Source organism: Coturnix japonica, chromosome 11 (assembly GCF_054131305.1).
Source record: "Coturnix japonica strain WE chromosome 11, WE-NBRP24, whole genome shotgun sequence".
NCBI lineage: Eukaryota > Metazoa > Chordata > Aves > Galliformes > Phasianidae > Coturnix > Coturnix japonica.
Window position 1 is genome coordinate 25,887,738 of NC_140673.1, and position 25,470 is coordinate 25,913,207.

General features: G+C 39.1%; 1 protein-coding gene across 50 annotated transcripts in view; it reads left to right on the forward strand.

The window, feature by feature from the left end:
* FGGY (FGGY carbohydrate kinase domain containing) overlaps positions 1–25,470 on the forward strand; it is a 264,789-nt gene that overhangs the window by 165,616 nt on the left and 73,703 nt on the right. For 38 of the 50 annotated variants that reach the window (XR_014932893.1, XR_014932895.1, XR_001556977.3 and 35 more), the window contains 3 exons: positions 903–1,014; positions 2,245–2,396; positions 8,464–8,552. Coding sequence is in view for 21 of the 50 variants with exons in the window: in XM_085511841.1 (XP_085367967.1) it covers positions 903–1,014; positions 2,245–2,396; positions 8,464–8,552 (353 nt within the window). In the remaining 29 variants the exon portion in view is untranslated. Of the gene's footprint in view, positions 1–902; positions 1,015–2,244; positions 2,397–5,953; positions 6,047–8,463; positions 8,553–9,200; positions 9,328–25,470 lie in introns of those variants that run through there. The other 12 variants (XR_014932905.1, XR_004308159.2, XR_014932906.1 and 9 more) reach the window with 5 other exon arrangements.

Here is a 25,470-nt window from a genome sequence, read left to right on the forward strand (position 1 = left end):
TCCAAGGATAGACTGTACATGTTGGTAGTAAAAGTAAATGACTGACCTTGCTCGGCCGTCTACATGCAGACTATTTCATCCCCCATAGGAAAGGCACAGCCTGTACCATGATCTAAAGTTATTTATTTAAATATTCATGATATACTTTGTAATTTGCAGATGGGCAGTTTCCTCATTCTCTTGCTATTGATCAGCCTTTTCAAACATCAGTGAGCCCGGCTCTGCAGAGATGCTCTGAGATGAAGGAGACAAGTGGTGAGGGCAGGGGAAGGAAAAGGGTATTGTGACAGGAACAACTGGGAAAGCAGCTTGATGTTACAGGCAGAGAGAGTTACTTCATTTTTCTCTTTGTAAATTACTTTTCTCTTACTCTTTAAATGCAATCTCTTAAATATAAGTGGTTAAAATATGGTCTCTGGAACTTTGGCTTTACAAAGCCAATAAGACACTGGCACTGTGGCAAGTCTGAAGTCTTTCGTTACAGTACTAATTAAGATAATGATATTTTTATTGTTGCTGTGAGATGGCAATTTATTACTGCATTACATTTTAGATGCCTTGCAACTTCACGTGGCGTTTGATCCGTGTAGAAGTTATATATTTTTCTCCAGTGCTGCTTCAAGCCATGACATTGAGTTCTTTTGGGGGTGATGAGTTTTTCAGATTATTTTCTGAACGTATGCTTTCCAAACTCTTGATAGCAGAGTTCCTGAAGAGATGTGCATTACAGGCCTATTAGCACTGCTTTAGGTTTTGACCAACTTGACAGCAATTTATTTTTGAGACCCTTCATTTTGTAACAAAAACTCTAACTTGTAACTTGTTTTCTGTGCTCATTGGTTCATGTGGTAGACCATATATATGGATTTCTTTGTATTTGTGTATGTTTTTCATAATTGCAGAAAGTCATCTGTGGTGTTGATGCCAGCCAGATTCGAGGGGTTGGATTTGATGCTACGTGTTCCCTTGTTGTCTTGGATAAACAATTCCAACCTTTGGCAGTCAACTCACAAGGTAGGACTCCAGCACAGAAGTGAGATGAGTTGCTTTCTGTGTGCTAAATATTTGGCATCCTAACACCAAATTCCGTCATACTGGATCAGAGAGACTGCCTCTTAGAGAAGTCTCTGCTCATTTCTAATTTTTACATGTTTTATCCTCATTCTGACTTTACTAATCATGGCTTTTCTTGTGTGTGTGAATACCTGTCCATGCTGCCTAAAGGGTTGCTAGACATGTATCTAGCATTAGTATACCCTAACTGCTTCTTCTGTCATGGAGTTGCAAGCCAGAGGCTGAGCTTGTGTATTTTGTTACACTGGTGTCCTGTCTTTGTCTAGGACACTGCCAAACCTCTGAAACAGATTGGTACCTTTATCTAAAAAAAAAATGAAGTGTTTATTACTTTTTAAGTCGGTGCTTCAGAAGCCTTATTTTTTTTCTCACATAATCCCATTTATGACTGGATGTCTGTTAACTCAGTAGTTATAGAGCCATAATCACAATTTTGTTGTTTTACCCTTTCTATTCTCATATTTATTTGTCATCTCCTGTCCTTCTAAAGGGAAAACAAAAACAAAAAAGCAGCTTTGTCCCCAAAATGTCCTTTGCTAAATTTAGGAAAGATTATTTATTTTTCAGATTCAGAGTCTTTGATCTGTTCGGTATCTAATAATGTCTGGGGCTATTTTGGTCTGAGTCAAATTCAGTTCTCATTTGTTGCTGTCTGATATCCTCAAGAACAATGGTATCAAATGTAAGATGAGAACAGACAAAATATTGTCACACTGGGCATGTGCTAATCTGAGTTCAGGCAGTTTTGGAGGTCTGAATTGTGTTTGAACCCATATTCAGCATAGTCTCATTCCTCATAGACCTGACTTGGAGTATGTTTTCAAGACTGAAATGCATGAGTGGCTCTTCTGTGGAGCTGAGTGTCAGAATACTTGGCAAGAGAGTAATGTGAAGTGTTGCTTGGATTATTCCCTCACCTGTTGAGTAGGTCTTTTGTAGGTTAATTTAATTAAAATCTGTTTTGGTTTTTGTTCTGATGTGTCACACTGACTTGCTGAATGCTTTTGCCTTCCATATCCAAAATAAACATATTTTTGTAAACTACTCCCATGAAAGTATTTTTGAAAGAATTTAGGATAGTTTTCTCTTAACTTACAGCCTAGTGATGTAGGGTATTGTGGTGGAGTTATACGGGACTTAAAACAATCTTTGTTTTATTGTGTTCTAAAGGGCAAAACAGTAGGAATGTTATTATGTGGATGGATCATCGCGCAGTCAGTCAAGTAGACCGAATCAATGCAACGCAGCACAGGATTCTGAGCTATGTTGGGGGAGTGATGTCTGTGGAAATGCAGCCTCCTAAGTTGTTGTGGTTAAAGGAAGTGAGTACCTTTAATATTGTGGAGTGTTTTTAGTAATGATTAATATCATTTTCTTTGTTAATGCCTACACTATCTTAGTGTTGAGCTCAGAGATATGCAAAGTGCAGGGGACAAGGAAGAGAACAATGTAGTTGCATGTTGTCTCTAGGAAGTAGATCATCTGTAGGAGGGAGTTGCTCTGCTCAAAACGTGGAACTCCACTCCTTTCTCGTGTTTTGTGTTACAGGATTACATACGGACTTTGAACAATAACTGTCAGAGAAAAGGAAAAATGCTCACCACTTGAATTTTTCAAAACCTCCTCTAGTCTAGTTTGTATGTTTGGTGTTGATGTTTGGCCAAATGTAAGGTACTTTCTGCCAGGTTCAGAGCAATGCCTTGGGTTGGAAGGGACCTCAAAGGTCACTCACTGAGCACCAACCCCATGCTGTGGGCAGGGTTGACACCCACTAGATCAGTCACTAGAGTTGGTTGCCCAGAGCCCCTTCCAGCCTGAACTTGATCACCTCCAGGGATGGGGCTCTGCAGCTTTACTCCAACACCTCACCAACCTCTCAGTGGAAAGTTTCCTCCTAACACCTACCCTGAATCTCCCCTATCATTACCTGACATTGTGTTTCTGGAAAGGAATTACTATTACTTGAATTTTCATCAAAACAATTTTAGGTATTCCTAAAGAATATCACTTATCAAATGTACTGTGAGTTTTTGGAAGTAATGAGAAGGAGAAAGGGGGGAGGGTGACCGAACTGTGCTTTTCCTTTTCTGTCATCTCTTATTATTAGAATTTAAACTGAATAAATGACCTCATTCACCATGACGAGTGAGCTGACTTACAAGAAGTAGATACTGGTCTTTCTCTCTTATAATTTTCCTGTTATAAATGACTTGTGTTTATTTGCGGAGGGATGTTGCAGTTATTCTTCCAAATTACAAGTTATTCCCATCAGCTTCTTCTTGATGTTCTTTTCCATGTAGTATTTGATTTGGTGTGTCTCTCTTAATCTCTTTATATTTTAGTTTCTAGTTAGAAAACTAACCAGAAAGTAGAGGCTTCAGAGCGTATTCTATTCATTTAATTATTTCACTCTATCCCATTTTGATTTCAAATTAAGAAATCAAACTGTGGAGCACCTAATAGGTTTCTTTGCGATATCTAGTTTGAATTGTATTACCTTACATTCAGTTTAGTTTGAGCACTGCTATATCGCTTTATCCCCTGGCATCTGGAGGCTGGTCTACATGAAATTAATTGGAGGTCCTGATGTCTGTGACTGAAGATAAGTGTTCATATGGCAAAGTCAGCACTGCACGTGAAGTCTGTGTGTAGGTCATTTTGCAGTAAGTGATCAACTGAGTGCAGCTGCTGGCTGCCTTCGGGGGTTTCTTGCTAACATTAGCAACCCACTTAAAAGCAGCACTTGATTTCTTTGCCCCTTGTGTGCTGAGAGGGCCCACTGTTAAATCTGCAATATGTGTACACCAAAACGAATGCATGATTTTTCTTTTAAATCTACTTTCTGTAGGTACAGTCACATTTGAATCTGGAATGTTGTCAGCTGAATTAAGAGCGTGGAATGTTATAGATAAAGCTGAAAAAAAGAAGCCTTATCCTTTCACAAATATTTAGAAACCAGCTGAAGGATAATGCTGACAAAGTCTTCCTGAACTCTGTAAGATAAGTGAAAATGTAAACTTGAGTGAAAAAGAAAGTAGTCCTCAGTTACTGCATCTTTCAGAATAACCAGATAATTCACTTACCTTGCTAGAATTTCCTTAGATTTCTATTGTTTTTCGAATTATCTTGCCAAGTCTGGGGTGGCTGTTGGTCCTCCTCTAGAATTAATCTGTTAGCATTTTTCTCCCCCCAAGGTAGCAGAAAGAATCTTGTTTACTAATTTTTGGCTGGAGATTTAATTGTGGCTTGTGCCAAAACAGGAGGATGCTTGTTACATTTTTGTCATATTAATGGCATTAGAAATCAGCTATTTGTAAAAAACATCCATCCCATATGCTGTAGCACAGTCCAGATGGGTGGAGCACGCTGAACTGGGAATAGGTATTTGCTTGGCAACTGTCCCCAGATGGAATGCAGTTTTCCTATAGTGTGTTTTCATGCCTCATATTTAAGTATGGTGAGAAAGAGCAAAGAAGATCCTCCCTAGAGCAAGAAGTCACAGAGTAAATGAAGTCCCTTGCAATTAATAACCAAGATTGATAATTCTTAGTTTATTTTCTTTGTATTTCTTATGGCACGTTGCTCGGTGATCTTTCTGTTCACATCTTCAGTTACAGCCACGTTTTTATGCATCATCATTCTTTTAGTTTGTTTTTGTACACCCATGACTTGCAGCTTTATCAGCCAGTGGGATAATTTGCAGAAGCAATTAAAACATGTATTTTCCTCGCTATGGTGGGGCGTTTGCTTGGCAGCAGCATATTTATTCCTGCATGTCCTCTCCCTTATTGCATTTGCAGCTGAGTTTGTTTTGTTGAATGGAACTGGTAAGATTTTATCAATAAAAAGAAGTCCCAACTCCATATTATGCAAAAAGAATACAAGCTACTGGGTTTGAAAGTGAATTCTTGATAAGGACTGTTTATAAATGCTTTAACAGCTTTTTGCTATCAAAACCGATACATAATTTGGACATGTTTGCATTGTACTTTGGACTGTTCAGTCAGGCTTTTAGTAGCAGTTGCTAATCAAGCAAAATAGCCTTTAAAAAAAACAAAACAGGATTAGCAGCTGGAATGTTTGAAACACCTGCACCTCTGAGAATCTCTTGACTCTGTTACAATATGATGAAGTTTATTCCCACAGATTTTTGTTCAATCCCTTTTTACAGCTCCAGCAACTCAGCTTTTGGTAACGCTGGTGTTTCTGTCATGCACATGGCAGTGTCTGACCTGCACTATGATATTCTGGTGCTACACCAAGGCTGCTTCAGGGATTTGGAAACACCTGCAGATGTCTAAGACAGCATCTTGACTGTGGAGACAGTGTGATGCACCAAAGCAGTGCTTTCCCACCTTTGACAGTAGCTTTATCCTTACAGCTTACTTTCTCAGGTGGCACCTCAGCCCCAAAAACACAGTTAAGGCCTTAAGGGGTTTTTTACCAGTTATCTGAGTGCAGCTTATAATTGTAAAACTGATTGGTTTGCAGCCTTGGCTCCAGCAAAGGTTTTAATACTGCCTATGGCTTATCTTGGGTGTCTGAGAAGGGCTCTATCACATGGTTTGGCATTAGTTCAGAAGTTTGGGAGATATAAGTTCTAAGTTCTTGCTTTGAGTTGGAATAGGGTGTGGGGCATCAGTTTCCTATATCCTCACAAGTGTGTGTATTGTCTTCAGTCTGTTCGTACAGATTGCCTGGGAAACTGGGATTCAAAATTCAGGTTGGATTGGGAAAAGCAGACTATTATTCAGCAAGTGTGTCTCATTTTCAGATGCCTTGGATCTTGACCTTGGATGCTCATACCAACTTTTTGTTTTTTACTCTGAACGGTAAAACATCTTTCTGATTCCATCTGTCCCTGCTGGTTTTAATCTAGGTTTCTCACACACCAGTTTGGAATGGTTTGGGAATGTGTGGCTTTTGACTGATAAGAAGCCATGAAATACAGACCAGTACCCTGTGCTAACTCGTAAGTTCTACTTCAAGCCCATTTTAAATTAATCCAGTGGCCAGCAGAGTTTGGATGTAAAAGCTGTCTGTAGTGACATTTAATATTATCCAATTCACGTTTAGTCTATATTAGCAATTATGAAAGTCAGGGGAGTTTTGTTGTTCGAATGTATATTTTACTTCTGGTATGGGGAGAAAGCATTCTCACTACTATTAGGTGTCTGATGATCACTTAATCTTACAAGAAAATAACAGACTTAGTAAAAGCAGAAGTTTCCAATACAGAAATAGACTACCTCAATAAAGCACTAGAGTACAAATCTGAAAGCTCTTATGTGTCTCTGAAAAATCCTGTTGCATAGTAGAGCTTGTGTGAAGTTCCATATTTCAGTTCGACTCATTGGTGAACAGCTGGCCTAACAAAATTGTGCAGCATGGCTTCATGGTCATCTTTTGACTTGGCAAAAATGGCATCCTCTATCTATTCCTTGACCTCACTCAGTTCTCCTCACTCTCACTTTTATCCTTCTTGTGTAGGAAGACTGAAAGATTCTGTGCTTCATAATTCTTAAACTCATTGCCCACAGTTACTGTAAAATCTCCAGATATTCCTGAATAACTGTTGAGAAGTGTTGTACTTTCTGGTTGCCCCAAGTGGTTGTGGAGTGACCTTCTATGAAGCTACTCAAGACCCAGCTGGATGTCTACCTGTGTGATCTATTGTAGGGTTCCTACTGTAGCAGAGGTTTGGGCTCAGTCCCTGCAGGTCCCTTCCAACCCATGTGATTCTGTGATTGTTTTGTCTTTGAAAGAAAGAAGGATCTAGGGGTACCACTCAGTTGAAAGGTTGAATGAGTTTCTTTAGAAGTGAGTTTGGCTGAGATGCAGGATATGAATACAGTACTGGGAATGTTCCCGGATCTTATCCACAGAGCTTTTAATGTGGTCACAGATTTCTGACTATGAGTAAAAATAAATTAAATCGACTTTAAGTGAGTGTCAAAAACATGGAGACTTTTTTAAAAAACTTGTTTGGAAAAAGCATCAGGATATGCTCTGGGTTTTTTTGTCTTTCTTTACTAATTAGTGATGACAAAGCATGGAGATGGCAACGAATGAATCATTTGGATGCTCATGAAACAGAATACTTTAATGTCACTAACATGTGGCTTTTGGGAATTCTTCAAGTAATAGAATAAGGACCCAGGGAGTATCTCTGATAAAGCAGATTTGCTCAAAGGGCACAGTTGTTCTTAATTTAATATCTTTTATGATTAACACTAATAGCTGATCTATTTCTGTTGCTTCTTGAAGACCAATGCAGAATGGTTTGTATGATCGAAGTAGGATGAATGACCTGTATACTAAGCTAAGAAGCACCTTTGCATTGCACTGAAAAGCTTAATTTTTATAAAGTAGTTGCCATGTACATCTAGTGGGTAAACAGCACTCAAATTTGGAACAGGCATGCAAAGCTTATATATTTTATGTTAAAAAGTTATAATTGCACAGTTTGTTTTGTTTTTGTTTAAGTTCAGTAAGCTATTGAGACACTCAGTGATTAATACTTCTCTAAAAAACCCTCTGCTTCTGCAATCTATTATAAGAGTCTTTGCCTGAACTTCTGAAGAGTAGATGACAATAGTAAGATGTGAAATAAAAAATAGATGGTATAGCAAGCAAATCACCTCTTAGATTTCTTGCATGGAGATGATGCCCCAAATAATTTCTAGAGTACCTCTCCAGCTCTGTCATAGCCTGCTAGATGTAACTGTTGACCTAATAATGTATGTTTTTGATGAAACTATGCCTCCTAACAGGGCTCTGTGCCCCTGAGACCCCAGCTAGGCTGTACTCTTAGATAAGCCACTGTTTCAGTTATTTAAAATACTGCTGGAGGTTTTTAAAGCAATTTGGTAGGGTGAAGCTTCACTAGAAGCTTTACAGGTTCTTAATTGCGTTGATCAACTGGCCTAATAGATTGTAAAGCTTTGTTCTGTGCTCACAGAGGTATTTGTTTTTTTCCTGTACTCAACATTTAGAAATAATAAAGATAAAATGGTTTATTTTGGAAAGTAAGGCATTATTTGAGCAAATGTTTTTAAAGTAAGTTGTCTACTGATTTTTGTGCCTGTTTGCTCTGACACGGAGCAGCTGATAGGAACTGAAAGATCCCACATTACTGATCTGAACCAAGCACCTCCATTAACTCTTCTTGGGAAGCTCTTATGATCAATTTGTAGTGGCAGAAGGACTCAGTTCTTCAAGCTGTAAATCACTGCAAACTGAGAAGTGCAGGAATACAGAGAGAAATTAGAATATTGGATTTGGAAAAATTAGCATTTTCACACAACAGTTTTCTTAATTTCCATTGCAATAAGGATGTGTTCGTGTCTGGCCTCTAATATCTGTATTTCTCTAATGTTTTTTTGTTAGAACTTACAAGAGTCATGCTGGGAGAAGGCAGGCTACTTCTTTGATCTTCCAGATTTCTTATCTTGGAAAGCCACAGGTGTCCCTGCAAGGTATGTTAATTGTAACAGGATGATTTGGTCATCTCAGTCTATTTTCTTATGTGTGTTTCTGCTTTAATTCATTTTGACTGGACATGCTGTTACATACATCTGTCTGTAATTCAGTCTCCTCTGAGACATCTTGAACCTATCTCCTGCTTCCATTGTACATTCCTGAACACAGTTCCTGTGAGCAGTGTAATTCACAGATACAGTATGTTGCTACAACCGTCAGTCAGTCGGTCATGTGTTCTATTTCAGAACATAAATATGGTTGCTCTTGTTGCTGTGAAATAAGCTTCTAATAATGCTTTGAAATCTGTTTTTGTTGACAAATTTATTGACTTATTGAGAACTGAAGTAAAATGTTTCTCTTGAGTATGGAAAGCATCTTACAAAATCTATCTGAAAGTGGTTATTTCACTGTAAAACATATACTGTGTTACTTCCTTTGGATTCTGCGGAGTTGTATCTCTGCAAAAATTAGTCTAAAATGAAAGCTGTAGGAAGCTAGTTTTAGTGTCTGGAAATGGAAATGCATTCATATCAGAGCTATTTGTTTTTGTTTGAGTGCTCTTTCTCCCTGATTAGTCTCCATAATAGGCAGCTATTGTTAAATACATATCTTGCATTATACAAAGATGCTGTTTGATTTACCAGGAAAGAAGAAAACAAAAGTGAAGAGAATGGAAGCTGGTAAATTCTTACACAAAGAATTGGAAGATGGTATTGCAGATGTAGTCAGAGAAGTTTTTTCCAGTGGATATATAATAAGCAAAAAGTTTAGGTAAGAATACTGGAGAGGTGGGGACTCAAACATACTCTTTTACCTGCTCCCTTTAGAAGCACTGTCTATCTCAGTGAATAGCATCTGCCTATGAACTTCAAAGACTGAGTTCCAAATAACTGATTCCCATTGTTCTTAAAAGGCTGTTGCCTGTAATATTCCCTGTTAAAATTGAGTTCAATTCTTATTATTTGTTATTTGTGTTGATGTGAGACCACACAGCTGTTTTTGGATGATCCAGAAGGTGATTCTTCTGCATTAAAAAGCTTTACTGACAGCTCCCTGGTTAAAAGCTTGAAAACTTTGCAACTTTCCTTCTCCTGCCCCCAAGGTTACAACAAATAATGTTGGTTTGACCTCTGGAATGCTCAGGTCTTATTGCAGAAGTGCTGTTGTGGGGAGAAAGCTGGTTTTTTCACAGACGTACTAGCAGTGCTTTTATAGGCTCAGTGCTTTTCCTCATGGTGAGTGTGACTCACTGCTGTCTTCCACCCACCATCTACAACCTTTGATCACTTTTTCTTTATATGGTGTTTTTGATGAAGTTATCTTAATAAAATCTAAATAAATGTCTGACTGACTTAGAGATAACTGTAATATGGACAGAGTATTTTTTTAACAGAGTTGCACTTCTGCAGTTCTTTTTTCTGATGTCTCAAGAGGGTTTAGATTGCAGACAGGAATATGGCTAAGATGTGGTGTCAGGTAGAATTCACACACACGTTTCTCAAGTCAGGATACTTAGATCCAGCGTTTCTGCTTCAGAGTCACTTCCTGCTCACTGCCTGGAAATCGAGATGGTCTCTGCTGGATTTACATGGCTTAAGATGATTGGTAATCAAAGAGTGTGAACCTGTAGAGGAGGACTTGGAAATGCAGAGATGAATGTCAGGCTTGACAGTAACTGAGGTGGAGAGTGTCCAACTTCGTGCTATAAGCCACTGGTTGAGGATGAATAATTCAGTATCTGTTAAAGAAAATGCTGGCAAATCATTGTTAAGGATTCAAGAAGTGCCAGAATGAGTGAAGAAGACAGAGACATAGGACTCTTTTAAAGTAGCTCCCAAAACTGCAGAAGAAAAGTTGGAACAAATTGAGTTTTTTTACAAAAGATATTTTTTGTGTGTGTTCTCACACTGCAAATGTATTAATAGCTGGGGAAAGTAATTTTTTATCTAGCAGAGACATCATCTCATATATAGTGGTGACCCAAGTAATTTTCCTGTGGAAATACTTGTCTACTCAGCCTTTAACTGCTAGCCTTCATGGCAGGGAAAATGATATAACAGATGTTTTGTTGGGGAGTCTTTTGTAAACCATCTACATCCAACACAGATCTCAGGATCACGAGTATGTTCAGAGAAAGTAGACTTATAAGAAAGATGTTCTTACTGTTATGGTAATTACAGACTGTAAACTGAAAAACAAATGGCTGTGGTTCTTAAAGATTTCTAAAACTAACTAGTATTATGCCATGTATGATTCTGAGAGTAAGGTATCATTTTTTTTTAGTACTCAGTATATTTGAGTCTGGGAATCCACATTTAAGTCATCTCTGTCATGTCCCCTCTGTGATTTGGATAAGTAAATTAAATCTACATTTATGGAGATGTTCAGGCTGCTGAATGCCTTTTGGGGATTGGATTGTTTTTCATTCTTGTGCTTGCTCTTCATCTGTTAAGCTGACACACAGTGTTACTGGGTTAATGCCCCATCCCTGGAGGTGCCCAAGGACAAGCAGGATGGGCCCTTGAGCAGCGTATTAATCTGCTGGGTGGCAACCAGCCCACTGCAGGGTTTGGAGCTGGATGGCCTTTGAGGTCTCATCCAACCTAAGCCATCGTATGATTCTGTGAGGTTACTTTCTTTTCCCTTTGTGAGGCAGTGTGTCTCTATGATTAGTAGAGTCCCTACCAAACTTTTTCTCCAGATAGGCTCGAAATTTTGAGAGAGGAACAGTTTGGAAGAGAAGTGTATGTTTAGAGGTGCTGTAGGAGAAACAGGCTGATGTGTAAGATTGATGATTATCTGAAGGATGTTTGTGTTGTGTCTTTTAAAGGATTGAGCAATAAGTAAGAAAGATGTGGTAACTGGAGCAGCACAGACACCAGATTCTGCCCTTCCCTTCCTTCCTAGCTGTGCCATGACTAATATATACCTTTTGGCTGGGATTCTGCTGTTTGGCTGCTTCTTGTTTGTATTTTGTGCCTACTTAGAAGATGCCTGGTCTAAAAATTAGGTCCACTCCTGTGAAGAAAGGGGCTTGGGAATATTCCGAAGGTTTTCCTGATAAGCACTGCAGCCCATGTGGCAATGACAGTATCCTGATTTGCACTCGGGTTTTTACATCCTGTTTATGAAATGAAACCCAAGGCTTCAGACGTGGAGACTTGTTTTGAGAAGTCTCTGGAGAAGGGGGGAATTATCTCAAAGGGCTGGTTGGGAGGGAAACGGTGGTGTTTTTGTGGACCGGACAAAGAAAGTGCCATGAATTTCCTGTCCTGAAGCCAACAGCAAGTGTCCCTGTGACGGTGTCTTTGCCAAACAAGACAGAATTCCACTTCTATTAGGCTTTTAATAAATTCAAAACATGTTCTTTGGAGTCTGGTGACACACAGACTGATGCAGTGTAAGAAAATAGGAAGCGTGTAGCTGCAAAAATGATCAGGGATGTGAAGGGCAGGTGCAATGTGAGCCGTTACTGCTCAATATTTTCTTCTTAATGATTAATTTAAAAACGGCGTGTCCTTGGGTCGGCTGAGGCTGAAAGAGCCCTGTGTGCTAAATAAGAAAATTGTTAGCAGGTCTCGTTAATGTAAGCCAGGAAGCATACAGGCAAACAGGAAGCTTTAGCTATTGTTGTTGTACAAATGCCCTTTACAAAATATTAGCAAGAGAAACTTAATGCGTTTTCCACAAGAACGGGAGCCCTTCATAGCGTCGAACTGTATCTGCACAGCGAAGAAAAACAGCCTTGTCCCTTTCCAACAGCTCTGACATACATTGAGACATTACATTTCAGGGATTTGAATTCAGATCTTCAAATATTTACTACTTTGATTTTTTTTTTATTTTTTCCCCCCAAGTTGTTAGGATTCTTAATTAGCTGTGACAGCATCCAGCCCTTAGTTCTCTATTGTGTTCATTTGCTGCTGGAAATAAAAAAGTCAGCTGGGTCAGTATAGAAGAGGATTGGGGGCAGGCGCAGTAGTAGATGTATTACTGGCAGCTTGCCACAGAGACAGTGAACTCTGAGCCAACCATGAAGTCATTTTGAATTCAGGGAGTCTCACTAATCCAAGGCAATGTGTCTTAATTTGACAAAGCAAAGACTGCTTGATAAGCAACCTCTGCTAGAAACGCTGTTAAACGGAGGTGGTTGTAAGTTTAGATTGTGGACGAGAAATGTGGCAATATGAAAGAAATCATCTTGTTTTCAGGTTCTTTCTACTCCCCCAAGCCCGAAAGCAGGCTTGGCTCTGCTCTCCCCTGCAGTTCGGGCTGTGCAGTGGCTTGATGTGAAATTTGAGAAACATATGTAGTTTTCTATTTCAGGAAAATGATCTCAGGGATTGAATGTGTGTTTTGTTGGCTGTTAAGCTCTGATCTTGCCTAGTGTGGTAGTCTGAGAGTGCATGTATATGTGAGTGTTTGTGTGATGGTTAAAACATTCTCCAGCACTTTTTGGAAATAAGAGTCGGGGTTTATATATTCATTGCTGCTGAAGGTCTTATATCTGCGGTTTGAAAATGCAGCATTGTAAGAAGCCCTTTAAATAAGGATGCTATGGTACATCAGAAAATAGTGCTGGTCTTTATTTTTCCAAAATAGTCATTAACATTTGCTTGAGCTGTTGGGAGGTACACACAGTACACACACTAAGTTTTCCATGAAGGCAAAGGAGCTTTGTTTAAACAACCCTTTCATTGTTGATCCTGTGCAGGAGCAATACACACATGAACACTGTAATTACTAGTCAGATAATAATCTTCCCATAATAACGTTTGAGAAGAGATGGTTAGGAGTCCTTCGGATCCAGCTTGCTGACATGCTCAGTGATGGTAGCGTTGGATAACTGTGCCTCTCTGTAAGTGTGTGTGTGTGGGATGATATTAAAGGAGGTTGTGATCTTATGGCACTCAGTTCTGGGGAAGGATGAGGCAGAAACCACAGAGAGGATTGTTGTCTTTCAATTCGCTTCTCTCTTGTTATATTTTTGAACAGTCCTCGTGGTTCTCTGCTGTTACAGGCTGTGTGTTCAGGGGCTGTATGTTTCCTTTGCTTTAGCTTCTGAGAACACCATCAGGGATCAGACCCTGATGGTACAAGGCATGTTATAAACAATCTGTCATCTTCTTTGAACTTGTGCTTATGTGAAACCTTGTGGAAAGCCCCATGCAAAGCCCTTGTCCCTTGTGAAATTGGGTCTCCGTTCAGCAAGAACTGTGCAACAATTGCTTTCTTGCATAAATTTGAACCAGATAAGAAAATAGCCATGTTTATGAACTCTTGGGTCATTTACAGCCCCAGGAGCGTTTCACTGTGCACATATATAATACGTGTATTCACAGTAAATTCTTAAAAACCAACCCCTGAAAACAATAACATTCCAGAAGTGTTCTCATCCAGTGAAGGAAAAAAATAAAGCTATGTAGGATGAAGTCTGTGCTTTGTATTGTGTGCATATTGTGCTGAAAAGCCTTAAAACTCACTTAAACTTACTATTCCATAAGTCTTCTACTTCTCCTTTTATTTAAAAAAGGAAGAAATAATTTACCCTTCTGCCATATCTTGTATATGAAATGATCCTAATCATTTCAGCCTTAGAATACTCTTCTGAAGTGAAAAGGTGACATTACTGTTTTATAGATGGGAAAACAGCCACGTGATTGGAAGGGTGAGTTTTTTCTAGGCGTTGAGCTGGGTGTCCGGCTTTCTGTCTAACTTACAGTTACAAATGATGTATCTATCTTTATAGATCGCACTAGAAATTATTTGTTTGAGACCAACTCTTTCTCCAGACTTCCCGAACAAATGCTTTTCACCACTGGAGTGTTCCTCCTATCCTTTTTACTGTAATACAAGGTTGAAGCAACAGCCTTAGACTGGAAGGCAGTTTAGTTATACGCTTGCTTTATTTTTGTTGGCTGCCTATCTAAACCTGTTTAATGTCAGTAACTTTCACTGGAAATTCTCATCGTGCTTTAGGACGACGCTGATGATGTCAGGGTTGATTTACATTATCTCTTTAAAGTAGCATTAGCTTGCATAGGACTTTTTCTCTTGTTTGTTTTAGCATTCATATTGTCCAGAGAGGAGCCTTTTAACTGTGAAATGTAAATATCCTGACAACCCAGACTTCAAAAGAAAGCGATTCTTTGTCCGTAACAGTGATGCTACTTCTCTGCCAACTCTATAACCTTTATAATAGTGTACTTTTATGCTTGACCTGTCATCTGCATATAAAAATCATCTTAGATCAATGATACAGCGTGTTCAAGAATGCTTCTAAGGAAGGCAGACGCTTCTACATGTTGTGTCATTTCTTCTTTGTGGTAGCCCGCCTGGCACTTTAAGCAAGATCTGGCTATTAATTCAGTGCAAGTCCCTGGCTTTTCCTTCTGCTCACATTAAGATAGTGAGCAATTCTATTGTAGCTTGCAAATTGATGTTCCCAGATAGTGACCCAGTGTTATATATGTGTATATATATAGTGTGTGCTATATGAAATCGGCAAGGTTTTGTTTTTCCTTTCCCCGTTCCTTTCTTGCAGTGCCATTCCATTAAGCCACTCGTTAGATGAAAGCCTGTAATTCAGTTTTCAGTGGATGAAATGTGTATGTGCTTATGGAATCAAAGGCATTCCAAGAAGGGCTGTTTATTTTCTTACTACCTTTAATTAAATTTTGATGGTAGGATTCTGATTGTCTGACTTGGGAGAAGCAGACAAAGCAATAATGATTGCAGTGTGATACGCTGAAGATGACTGCAGTTATTTTTACCATTGTTAAGAAACTGAATTCTCCTGGGGGCAGAACAGTTAAAACATCAAGTTCTACTGTGTCCGCTAGCTTCACTTTAAAGTGAGCTCTATATTTTGTCTTCTGATACTAGCTGCCTTCAGGTAATATATGGATTTTAGAGAGAGAAAGAGGAGTGAGCAACTTTGTTTTATTTTTATTTCTCAGTTTACTCATATTTAGCCTTAAGTTCCCTCAGAGCATCTAGCTTGTGTTTGTCCACTTTGTTTTAGTTCAAGTTCTGCTATCTCAGATATGTCAGCCTGAGTTACGAGCTTGCTGGTGCTCTGCAGTATGTATGCATCCTTCTGCTCTTCCTGAGTGCAGATTTGGAAACAAGCAGCATTCCTCAGAGAGCCTGTCCCTGCATCACCTGAGAGGCTGCAGTCAGCTCAGAGGCTCAGATCTGCGGCTCTTCTGCTGTCACTGCCACGCTCCCTGTGCCTGTTAGTGCAGCACGGAGTCCATAGAAGCAGCCTTGTAGTTGCCTTAAGTGCCCCCGCACAGCGACTCCTCAATGGGTAAGAGGGGTTTTGGAAGGCCCTTCTTACTGCATAGTTTGCCTGTTTGGTGTTACCTTTTCATTTAAAAACAAAACAAACTTACTTTGTTTTGTTTTTAAATGAAAGGGTAACACCAAACAAATCCAAAAACAAACAAGAAAAGCCCTCTCGACCTACTTGTGTCTTATTTTTTTATTATTTTAGTTTCAAGAAACAAACTGAGTGTGCTTCCTGTCTTCATGGGAGAAGTAGGTGCGCTGTTATCCTTAACTTCTGGAACACAGCATTAGTGCATGAGGTTGATGTTAGTTTGAACTTTGATCTCCCTAGAAAGAAGGGAAAATGGAGTATGTAAAGAGCAGAATGCACTGCTATCATCTCCTCTTCATATTTATCCCCCTCTGCTGCCATTCTTGCCCTCTGCTTCTGTCCCCCAGGCTCTGTGAAGATACAAGCATAGTTTAGATTTGGAAAGGAGCAGTGCCTGCAGTCTACTTAATGAATAGTATCTTATGTCAGGTTGGGTAATGTTTGTATATGTGATGTGTGAGTACGTACATGTATCTGTGTCTCTCAGATAAATGAGACTTCAATATTGTTCACCATTCCTCATGCCAGTACCCCAGTAGCACCAGGTATGACTAAAATAGGAGAGCTCTCTAGATTAATTCCCGTTTGTTTCAGGTTTTTTTGTATGCTTTGTCCTGCAGCAAATGTTCATTTTGAGAATAAGGACAGTTCATAAACAGATGTTGGAACTCAACATGGTGCCTGAAATTTACTGCTGTTTCTGACATGCCTGTAACAACACAGACAATCCTTATTTATGTGGGTTAGCTCCACCAGTAATCTATCAAAGTAAATTTCCTATTAACTCTTTCTTTTTTGGGTCATGTTATGGATCAAAGGAAAGTTATGCTCTACTAAAAATGTTAAGAGTCAAAGAATTTTTAATTGCCCAACCTATCATGAGATATTAATTATGTACTTAAAGCAGGTATTCATTTGACTTAACGCAAACTGAACAGTAGGAAAAGAAAGGAGGGAGAGTAAAAAGAGTATGTCCAAAATGACATGGCACAAACCGTGTTGTTACTGCACTCATTTTCCCCACTTGGGGAATATCTCTTAAGGCTTTGTGCAGCATCTCTCTTGTGCTGGCTTCTCTGAGGGGGTTTTTGTGTGTTGGTGTGTGTCAGTGTGCACACATGCAACAAGGAATACAGTTTTACCTTATTAAATTTGAAACTGTGCTTGGAGGAATATTGCTCAAGAGAATCACATCGCGCCAAGCTTTTGAAAATGCAGACTGGTTCGGAGAAAGCGTTTTAATATATTGAAGCCTCAAGCCATCTGCCTCTCTGCTCCGGAGAGCTCTACCTGAAAACTTCCAGGACTGAATAATTTAAGGTTTGGGGTTTTTTAATCTTTCTGCAAGAAATGCTAGTCTGATGTTTTATTTTCTTAAAGTCTGAGCTCCACATAGCTTTTTTTCAGAACTGTTTATCTTCACTCCAGACATGAACCTTGGAAAGGTGGCAGAAAAAACAAACAGCTGCTGTGTTTTTGGGCAGTCTGCATTCCTTTCAACTCACTGAGATCAGACTTGTGCTGCGATTTTCAAATTATTTGTCCTAGGGCTTAACCACTTTCACTCCTGTTTAAAAGCGAGGAAGTTTGCTGTACCAGTGCTTGTGTGAGCTGTCATGTGGAGCCCTAATGATTCAAGAGCTATGAATATATGATGTGTTCTTAGGGCTTTTTATTATTGCTTCATTCCAACTTTACCTCCTTCCCTAATCATCTTTCCATTTTTGGACTCTCTAGGTATTTTTTCTTTTGAACTTAATCATTTTTCTTAAGATATTCTAGGGAATTTTGTTTTCACTTTCTTTTTGGGCTAAATTTGATGCGTATAAAGATGTTATTAATGGCCAAGGTGGAACTCTTCGAAAGCCAATCACATTCCCAAAGCCCACAGTTGAAAGCAGTCTCCTCCAGGCTTGGGATTCTTACCCTCACATGGGTTTGCTGGTGGAAGAATGTGTTGTGTGGAGCTCGATGTAAGAAGTGGAGGAATAAGGACAATGCAATCTTGTGTGGTGAACATTCCATAGTGTTGGATGGTTGGGGCCTTCTTGTGTGTTTCTCTATCAGAGAGATGTAAGAGTGTAGCTTTGACTTACATCTTATCAGTAGCCTTATCCCATTGCTATTTTTGTGATGGAGGTTAAATATATTGGGCAGGATGCTGAGACCAAATGTGTGTTTACTAGCAACTAGAGCTAATGGAAAAACAAAGCAGTCAATCCAATTCCAAAGGGCTTTTCAGTTAACCATGTTCATTCTTCTCTTTGGGCCTTTTTCCAGCAAAGCACTTAGGCACGTGCTTAAAGTTAAAGCATGTGCTTAAGTGCTTTGCTGGTCTGGGTCCTTTATTTGCTCACAGGCATGTTGGTATGAACAGGCTGTTGGTTGTACGAACCTTTGGGGAACTGTTCTTTTTACACTATTGATTTTTCTCCTCTGAACTTTTTGTTACTTAATGGCTCAAAAAAGATTTGTAATTTGAGTATGATATCCTATATGACACAAATAACGCTTTGCAAACAATCTGTAGGCTGTCAGTGGAGATTAATAGGCAGAGTTTATGAAGAAATTGTATGTTTGGGAAAAATCAAGGGCAGCCCACTCAGAGCAATTTTTATTTGAAGCTTTATTCCAGCTGAGTAACGTGGTTGGTAGTGCTTGTCATCCAAGGACATCCTCAGGTATTGGAGGTACTGTGGATCTAACCCATGGTATGGCACATCCTTCTTCAGGTGAAAATGTGTCTTACTTATTGATTTGATAAGCTGTTTACTTTTGCTTTTCATTACAGCAGGGCTGCAAATTTTGTGCTGCCCTCTTCTTTATTCTTGTACCGTCCATGGCAAGTCAGGAGGAGAACTAACTTAAATTCAGACCTTAGGATTTCTGTCTGCATCTTACAGCAGTGAAAGTTGCTCTTTCCACCTCTAGAGCCACTGTAGAACATAAGTGCCCTGATTTTGTTCTTGCTGTCTTTCTTAAAGCGCAAAACTCTTTATACTAAGGAAATGACTTAATTATGCAGAATGCTTATGCAAAGAAGAGTGGCTTGCCTGGTATAAATGCTCCAGTTGACATCAAAGGCATTGTGTTATTCGTTTAGGTCAGGTTACACATACCTACGTTTTAGTAGGACCAAGCTCATGGACAAACAGCAGTTTGCATAATTGCATTTTTAAAATTGGTTCTTAATTCTTCTGACACTAAAATGTGCAGCGCTTCTATGAAGTGTGCTCTTTTTAATTTCATCACTGTGTTCTTTCACAAGTATAGAAACTCTTGCTTGATTTTTAATTTATAAAGACATTAAGCACTAAAGAAAGATCAGGGCACTTGTTGTTTTTTTTTCCCTAGCATGTAACATAAGAATTTTAATTTGACTCTCTTAAGTCCATTTTCTCTGTTTGCAGAATTTGTGAGTTTATTTTCTGCAAGTATTGCGGTATAATTCAAGTCTCAAGAAAGGGCAAGGAGTACTTTAGAATTGTTAGAATTGCATGAAGGTTCATTACAACTGAGAACAGTGGTAAGCTCCACCCTTGTAGTTCAACCATCACCTTTCACAGTATTTATTCTAAGGCAAGCTCGGGCATTACCCAGCTAACCTAGGAGGGTTTGCTCTGTCTCTGAGAGTGTTGTGGATGTTCATTCCCAGATCAAATTGTTTTTTAGGTTTAAATGAATATGAAAACCACTGATATCCACCTTTCCTTTGTAACAGGCTCTAAGCATCTGAAATCAGGACAGTACCATTCTTACAGCCATCCAAGGGACCTGCTGGTTGATTTGTTTCATTGTTAGAACAAGTCAAAGAGGAGGTTTGTTTTCTTCAGTGCCTTCTGTCCAGCAGTAATTATATCAGAGGTTAAAAAAGAAGGGAGGAATTCTAGAACTGCCAACAATGTTGACTCCCTACTGAGGGGGCATTTCTTTTGATCTTGAAGTAGTAAGAGTTTATATTCTCCTATGTTATCGGTCTCTGCTGTTTTGATTGGGACTATTGCAGATATCCACATACCTAATTGTTAGTTATCTTTTTTTTTTTTCTGTTAAGGTTTGGGCCCTGTAATACCCATATCCTCTTACAATTGCATGATTGCTTGTTTTGTTGCAATGCCTTCACTGCTTCATTCTGCGTAGTAATTAACCTGCACACCTGACTTACCTTGATAGCAGCCTTACTTATTGTCTGTATTCGTGTTCCTACCAAAGTAAATAAGTTTTTCTTCCCTATTTACTTTATGGAAAAGTATCTATGCTTTTACTCACCTCTGTTACCCACTTCGCAGCTCCTTGTGGTTCTGCTTAGTGGGTTTTCCTTTGATTTGTGAAAACACACAGCAATCCACATGTCAGTGTTGATCTTCCTTGCTGTGATTTACTCAAAAATTTATAGTCTTTGTTTAATGTGAATATAAAAACAACTGTAGTCTATAATCCTTTTATTTTTACAATGAAATATATTCCAAAAACAGGCATACTGATACCAGCGTGTGAGAGACTAAAGTACAGTGTAGCATGTGATGTATGTGCTTTTCATGTGTTTTAAATACCTTTGCATTTAATAATAACCTTAAGAAATGTTTTTAAGTTTTGACCAAATGTATCTTGTATTTAGGAATGACTTTTGATTTTTCAGGCTATAATATTATGTTCTTAAACTGAGCTGAGTTCTGTGACTGGAGGTGAAACCACACCTCATTGCCTGTGCAGGAATCTCTGACATGCATTTTTGATTCAGATCCACACGGCAGCCAAATCCTGTCATCTAACTTGAATCAGGCTTGAAGGTGTTTTGCCCATGTAAAGGATAGTCTCCACCAAAACGCAGTTACTAAAACTTTCTTTTATTGCATTCCTCTTGGCAATTTTCCTGCTTCTGTTCTGGTTTCACTTAGCCTTTGTCTGGCCACAAGTACATGTCAGCCTGGGTTCCAGTTCAGCACATGCCTGACAAAGCTGGTAAGAACTCCATTAACTCTACTGACAGTTCTTCAAGTGTTTTAAGTACCGTGCAGCATTAGGATCTCAACAGTTTTGACTTTAGGAACAAATGCATTATTTACTCCTGAACTGGTAAAATCTTTATAGCAAATTTGAAAATTCTGAGAAATATTTCTCAAAATGCATTAGGTTTGTTTTCCTGCTATACTAAATCAATAGTGTTATGTAAACAGCACAAGCTATATCACAAACTGTAGCATTGCTCATATGGAGATTTGCAGTAGCAGAGAATATCAGTGTGTGCACTGTTGCTGGCCAGACGCTGCTCTCAGCATTGTGCCATGCTTTCCAAACCTGGATGAATCCAAAATAGCTCATCCTTTGTGCTCCCTGAAGAAGAATGTTGGTGGTGCATGTCCCACATTTACTTTTCATATGGTGGGGGGATATCTGAAGTGTCATGGAGCCAACAACTGCAGCCTTCCTATACAATGCTGATGCTGGTTCTGTTGCATGATGAAGTCTAACATAGCCAGGAGATAGGAGGGATACACGTGGCCATGTGAGGACCAGTGGCTGAAGCACCAGTTGTAGACAGATGTAGGAGGTGATGTGTGTGGATGTGTGAGTAGTGGTGTGTTTCAGCTTACTGTGTAACAGGAGGAAATTTATATATTTTAAATATTATTAAAATAGATCTTTGGCTTCCAATTGCAGTTTAGTTTACTTGGAATACTGAGCTTGAAAGAGTCTGTTTTTTTCTGAAGCATTGCTGATGCTGCATTGATCTGTCTGGAGGACAAGTACCTGATGGCCATCTGGATGCATGGGCGTCATTGCCAGTTTTGCTTTTCATTTGCATTGTCATTTTGGGATGATTTTTGTAGCCTTTCCTTTGCTTATTCAGATTTTTAAAATTACTGTGGCAGAAATAGATTTATTTATGTATACGCTTCTTTTTCCTCTCATATCTGCAGCTTTAGACCATAGTTGTGTATAGGAAGATTTCAGGTATGTTCAGCATGATAGTGTCTGATTTGTGTCTTTCTGCCCAGGTCGCTGGACCTCAGGATTCAGTTCAGGTCTGACTGCCGGTTACTCTTTGACCCTTGGCCAAATCTCTCCATTTCTTTTTCCTCTGTTTGCCATTTTTTCAGGGAATGGATTAATATTTCCAGCCCCACATGCTATGTCTGATTTGTCTAGACGATACATTTTTGTGTCTAGGACTGTGCCTCATTATGTGTTTTTCAACAATGCCGAAGACAATGGGCTTGAATCTTAGTTGGATGTCTGTAATATAAAACAGAATGAAATTAATTAAAAAGAAAAAAAAGGAGTCTGCTGACTGCTCGCCTCCCCTTGCCTCATGACGTGGTGAGGCATATGTGGGTGGATAAGATATTCTTATTTTGTAGTTTTTCATCCAACTCAACATGTTTAGCTCAATGCATCCCTGGTAAGAATCCACTAAAATTACTGGATGTACACAGGGGATTAATCTGACTTGCCATGCTGCATTTGGGATGGGTGTTTCCTTTCAGGTCTGATGACATAACTTCTAGGAAAGCTGAATTTTAAAAATCTAATGCTCTGAGGCTTTTAAATAGCTTGTTCCTAAAGAGAAACACCTCTGTTAAAATATGCTGTTACGAATAGTAAAAGAAGTATCCTCTCAATTAATTTAGTGAGATTCATTGTCTCTGCTATGACTTTATTTGACATTTGCAGTGTTTGCTGTTTGTTTATATTTACTACAGACAGGCTTCAATAGATTCCAGCAAACAATTACAGACATGTACATCTTCCCAATCCTGACTATATATCTGTATGTATACAAACACGTGTGTGTGTTATTTCAAACCTCTGGTAAGATGTACAAAGGTTACATTCTTAAGGTGCCTCAGACAACCCAGGCTTTTATTTATGGGGGCTGATCCTTAGAGTCTGAGTGTCACAGTAGTGCTTTCTCCAACCATATGTCATTGAGTTTGAAGTATTTCTGTATAATACAACATCAATCTCATACCTCTTCTGTAGCACAGAAAACATCTACACTTTGTATTTCTCAAGAGACTTCTGAACCCATTAGAGTGTCAATTAGAGGTCATTCTTAGCTCTGGCTGGGATGGGCAGTTGATAGTGCAATTTAAAGGACATTGCTGATTCTGAATCTTATGCTGCTATGGAGTCTTTGAAAATGATCCTATTGTTCTGTTGTGTTTTGTTTTGTTTTTTTTACTGTCAGAGTGGCATCCAGCATTTAAATATAACATGGAATCTTGTCAGGGAGTGGCTGTAATCAGAGGAGATTAATTATAGCTGTGGGTGTAGAAAATTGCAGATGTGTATTGTATTTTTCAGGCAATAAAATCTTTCCCTTTAAGTAAGCAACATATTTGCTTGGAAAATTCTGTAATGTAAAAGCTGGCCAAAACCTCTGAAGAGTTGCAGCATAAACACCAAATACTGCAGTGTAGTTTCAGTTAATTACTTTTCCCACCCTTTGCAGGAGTAATTGATTTATTTTTTTAATATTCAAGTTGAAAGACTTTCTTCCCTGCTCGTTGTTAGTAAGGGCCATGAGTGGGACTTCATCACAGATTTGAGTGTGCTCAGAATCCTGCTTCTGCGTGCTGCATCCTGACAAGAGGCCTGAAGGCCCACAGTGATACATCTGTGTGCCTTGAGATGCATCCTCGCTGAGGTCCTGGAAAAAAACTGCAAGGAAACAATGTCATAGTTCTACAAGCAACTGTGGTGTACCCATTCTCTAAGAGCATAGCTCAGAAGAGTACGGTACTCTTTCGTGGTCTGTGCTCTGCCAGGAAGATTTATGGTATAGGAACAGAGATGGGCCTGTTTTACATTTTTGAATGAAAGTTATGCCCCTTGTTCAGTGAGGCTTCTGACTTTTCCAGATGTGAGAGAACAGAGCTGCTGAGTAGAAGGTCATGAGTGGTATTTTCCATTGAGCTTTAATCTCATTGATTTTTGAGGGGTCTCTGAGCACTGTACAAGTTCACAGAGCAACGTTAAGGAAAAAATGGAGAGCATACACTACATCTTTGCTGAAACTCCAATCCTTTCAATGCATATTTTAAGGAAAAAGCTGTGCAAAAAGATGTAGCAGTGGAAGATCTGAGACTGAAAGAGAAATTATGTTGAAAGTGTAGGGGGAGGTCATACTCAGACACTAATGTGTCACTGCATTTGTTTCAATGCATCCAATGTAGAGGTCACAAGCTGTTCTCCATCCTGGTTGCTTTAGTGGATTGGTGGCTTCCACCAAGCTTCCATAAAGGTGTATGGAAGGAAAAAGTCTTTCCTACTAAAACTTACTTTTTTGAAACTGAAGTGCTGTTTCCTTCAAAACTCCAAATGGCAAGTGGATTACTTTCTATTAATTAGGATTATAATCAGTGTTATTCGGAGCATAGAAAGGATGTATGCAGTAGAATTCCTGTTGTGAATTAAAACGATATCCTTGCTACCTTTGTTGCAAAGACCTCTTGAATGCAATGGGAATGTGTCTGCTTGTTGGTCCAAACTTGCTTCTCCATCTCTTTTTTCGTACTGGAAAAGCACTGCTTAGCATTAGGTTAGAAGGCAACCCTTGTCAGGCAGAAGTAGCACTGATCTGCTGTACTAAGACAATGGATTTGGGCAAGCAGCAATTTCATAGGGTTTAGATCAAAGGCATTAATAATAAAAAGCAGTGGACTGTTGTAAATATTAGGAACTTGAGATTTGAATGGGTGGGTAGATGGGACAGTCCCTGATGTGTATTGGTTTTTGTACATTCAATTAAAAAGCTGTTGAATAGGTGAAATGAGTAAAACACAGACAGCACATGTGAAATGGTGCACACCCAGACTTACTTGGCCCTGTGGTTTAAGGCTAATCTACCCAGGCGATCTATAGTAGTGACTGAGTGACAACAGGTGCAGCTCTTCTTACACTGCTGGGAACTCCGCTCACAGCTCTTTGATTCTTTTTTGCAAGCACTTGATGTGGGCAGCATGTCGTACATTTTATACATTCCAAGTCTCAATGACTAGATGTCACACTTTTTTTCTCCTATTACCTGGGAGGTATTTCCTTAAGACAAATTACCCTCTTCTTTTCCTATTTTCCCCCGAAGTAGCCAGGTACAGCAGACAGGCAGAGACATTGGTATGACAGGTTTAACAATGGTGTATATGGAAGTGTTAATCTGGTTGTAGAAGTAGTAGTCTGGTTTTATTTAAAAGATCTTGTATTAACATATATGACATTAGCTATAATGGAGCAGAGAATAATTGCATGCTTTCCTATTGCTCCATGATAATGCTTGCTGCATTTCATTGCTCTTGAAGCACTCTAGTTCTGCTTAATATAAAGCTTGGACGGTGGGAGTGTATGTGCCGTGTCTTAATTTTTGTCTGGAACATTTTTGTTTTAAAAAAAAACACAAAACAAAACAGTTTTTTTGTGACAAAACCTCAAGACTGGGATGCATAATTTGTGAGGACATTGACAGCTTGGTCCAGATGTCAGTCTGTGGAGAAGTTTGTTAGAGCAGAACCTAAGCCCTGGGCTTCAGT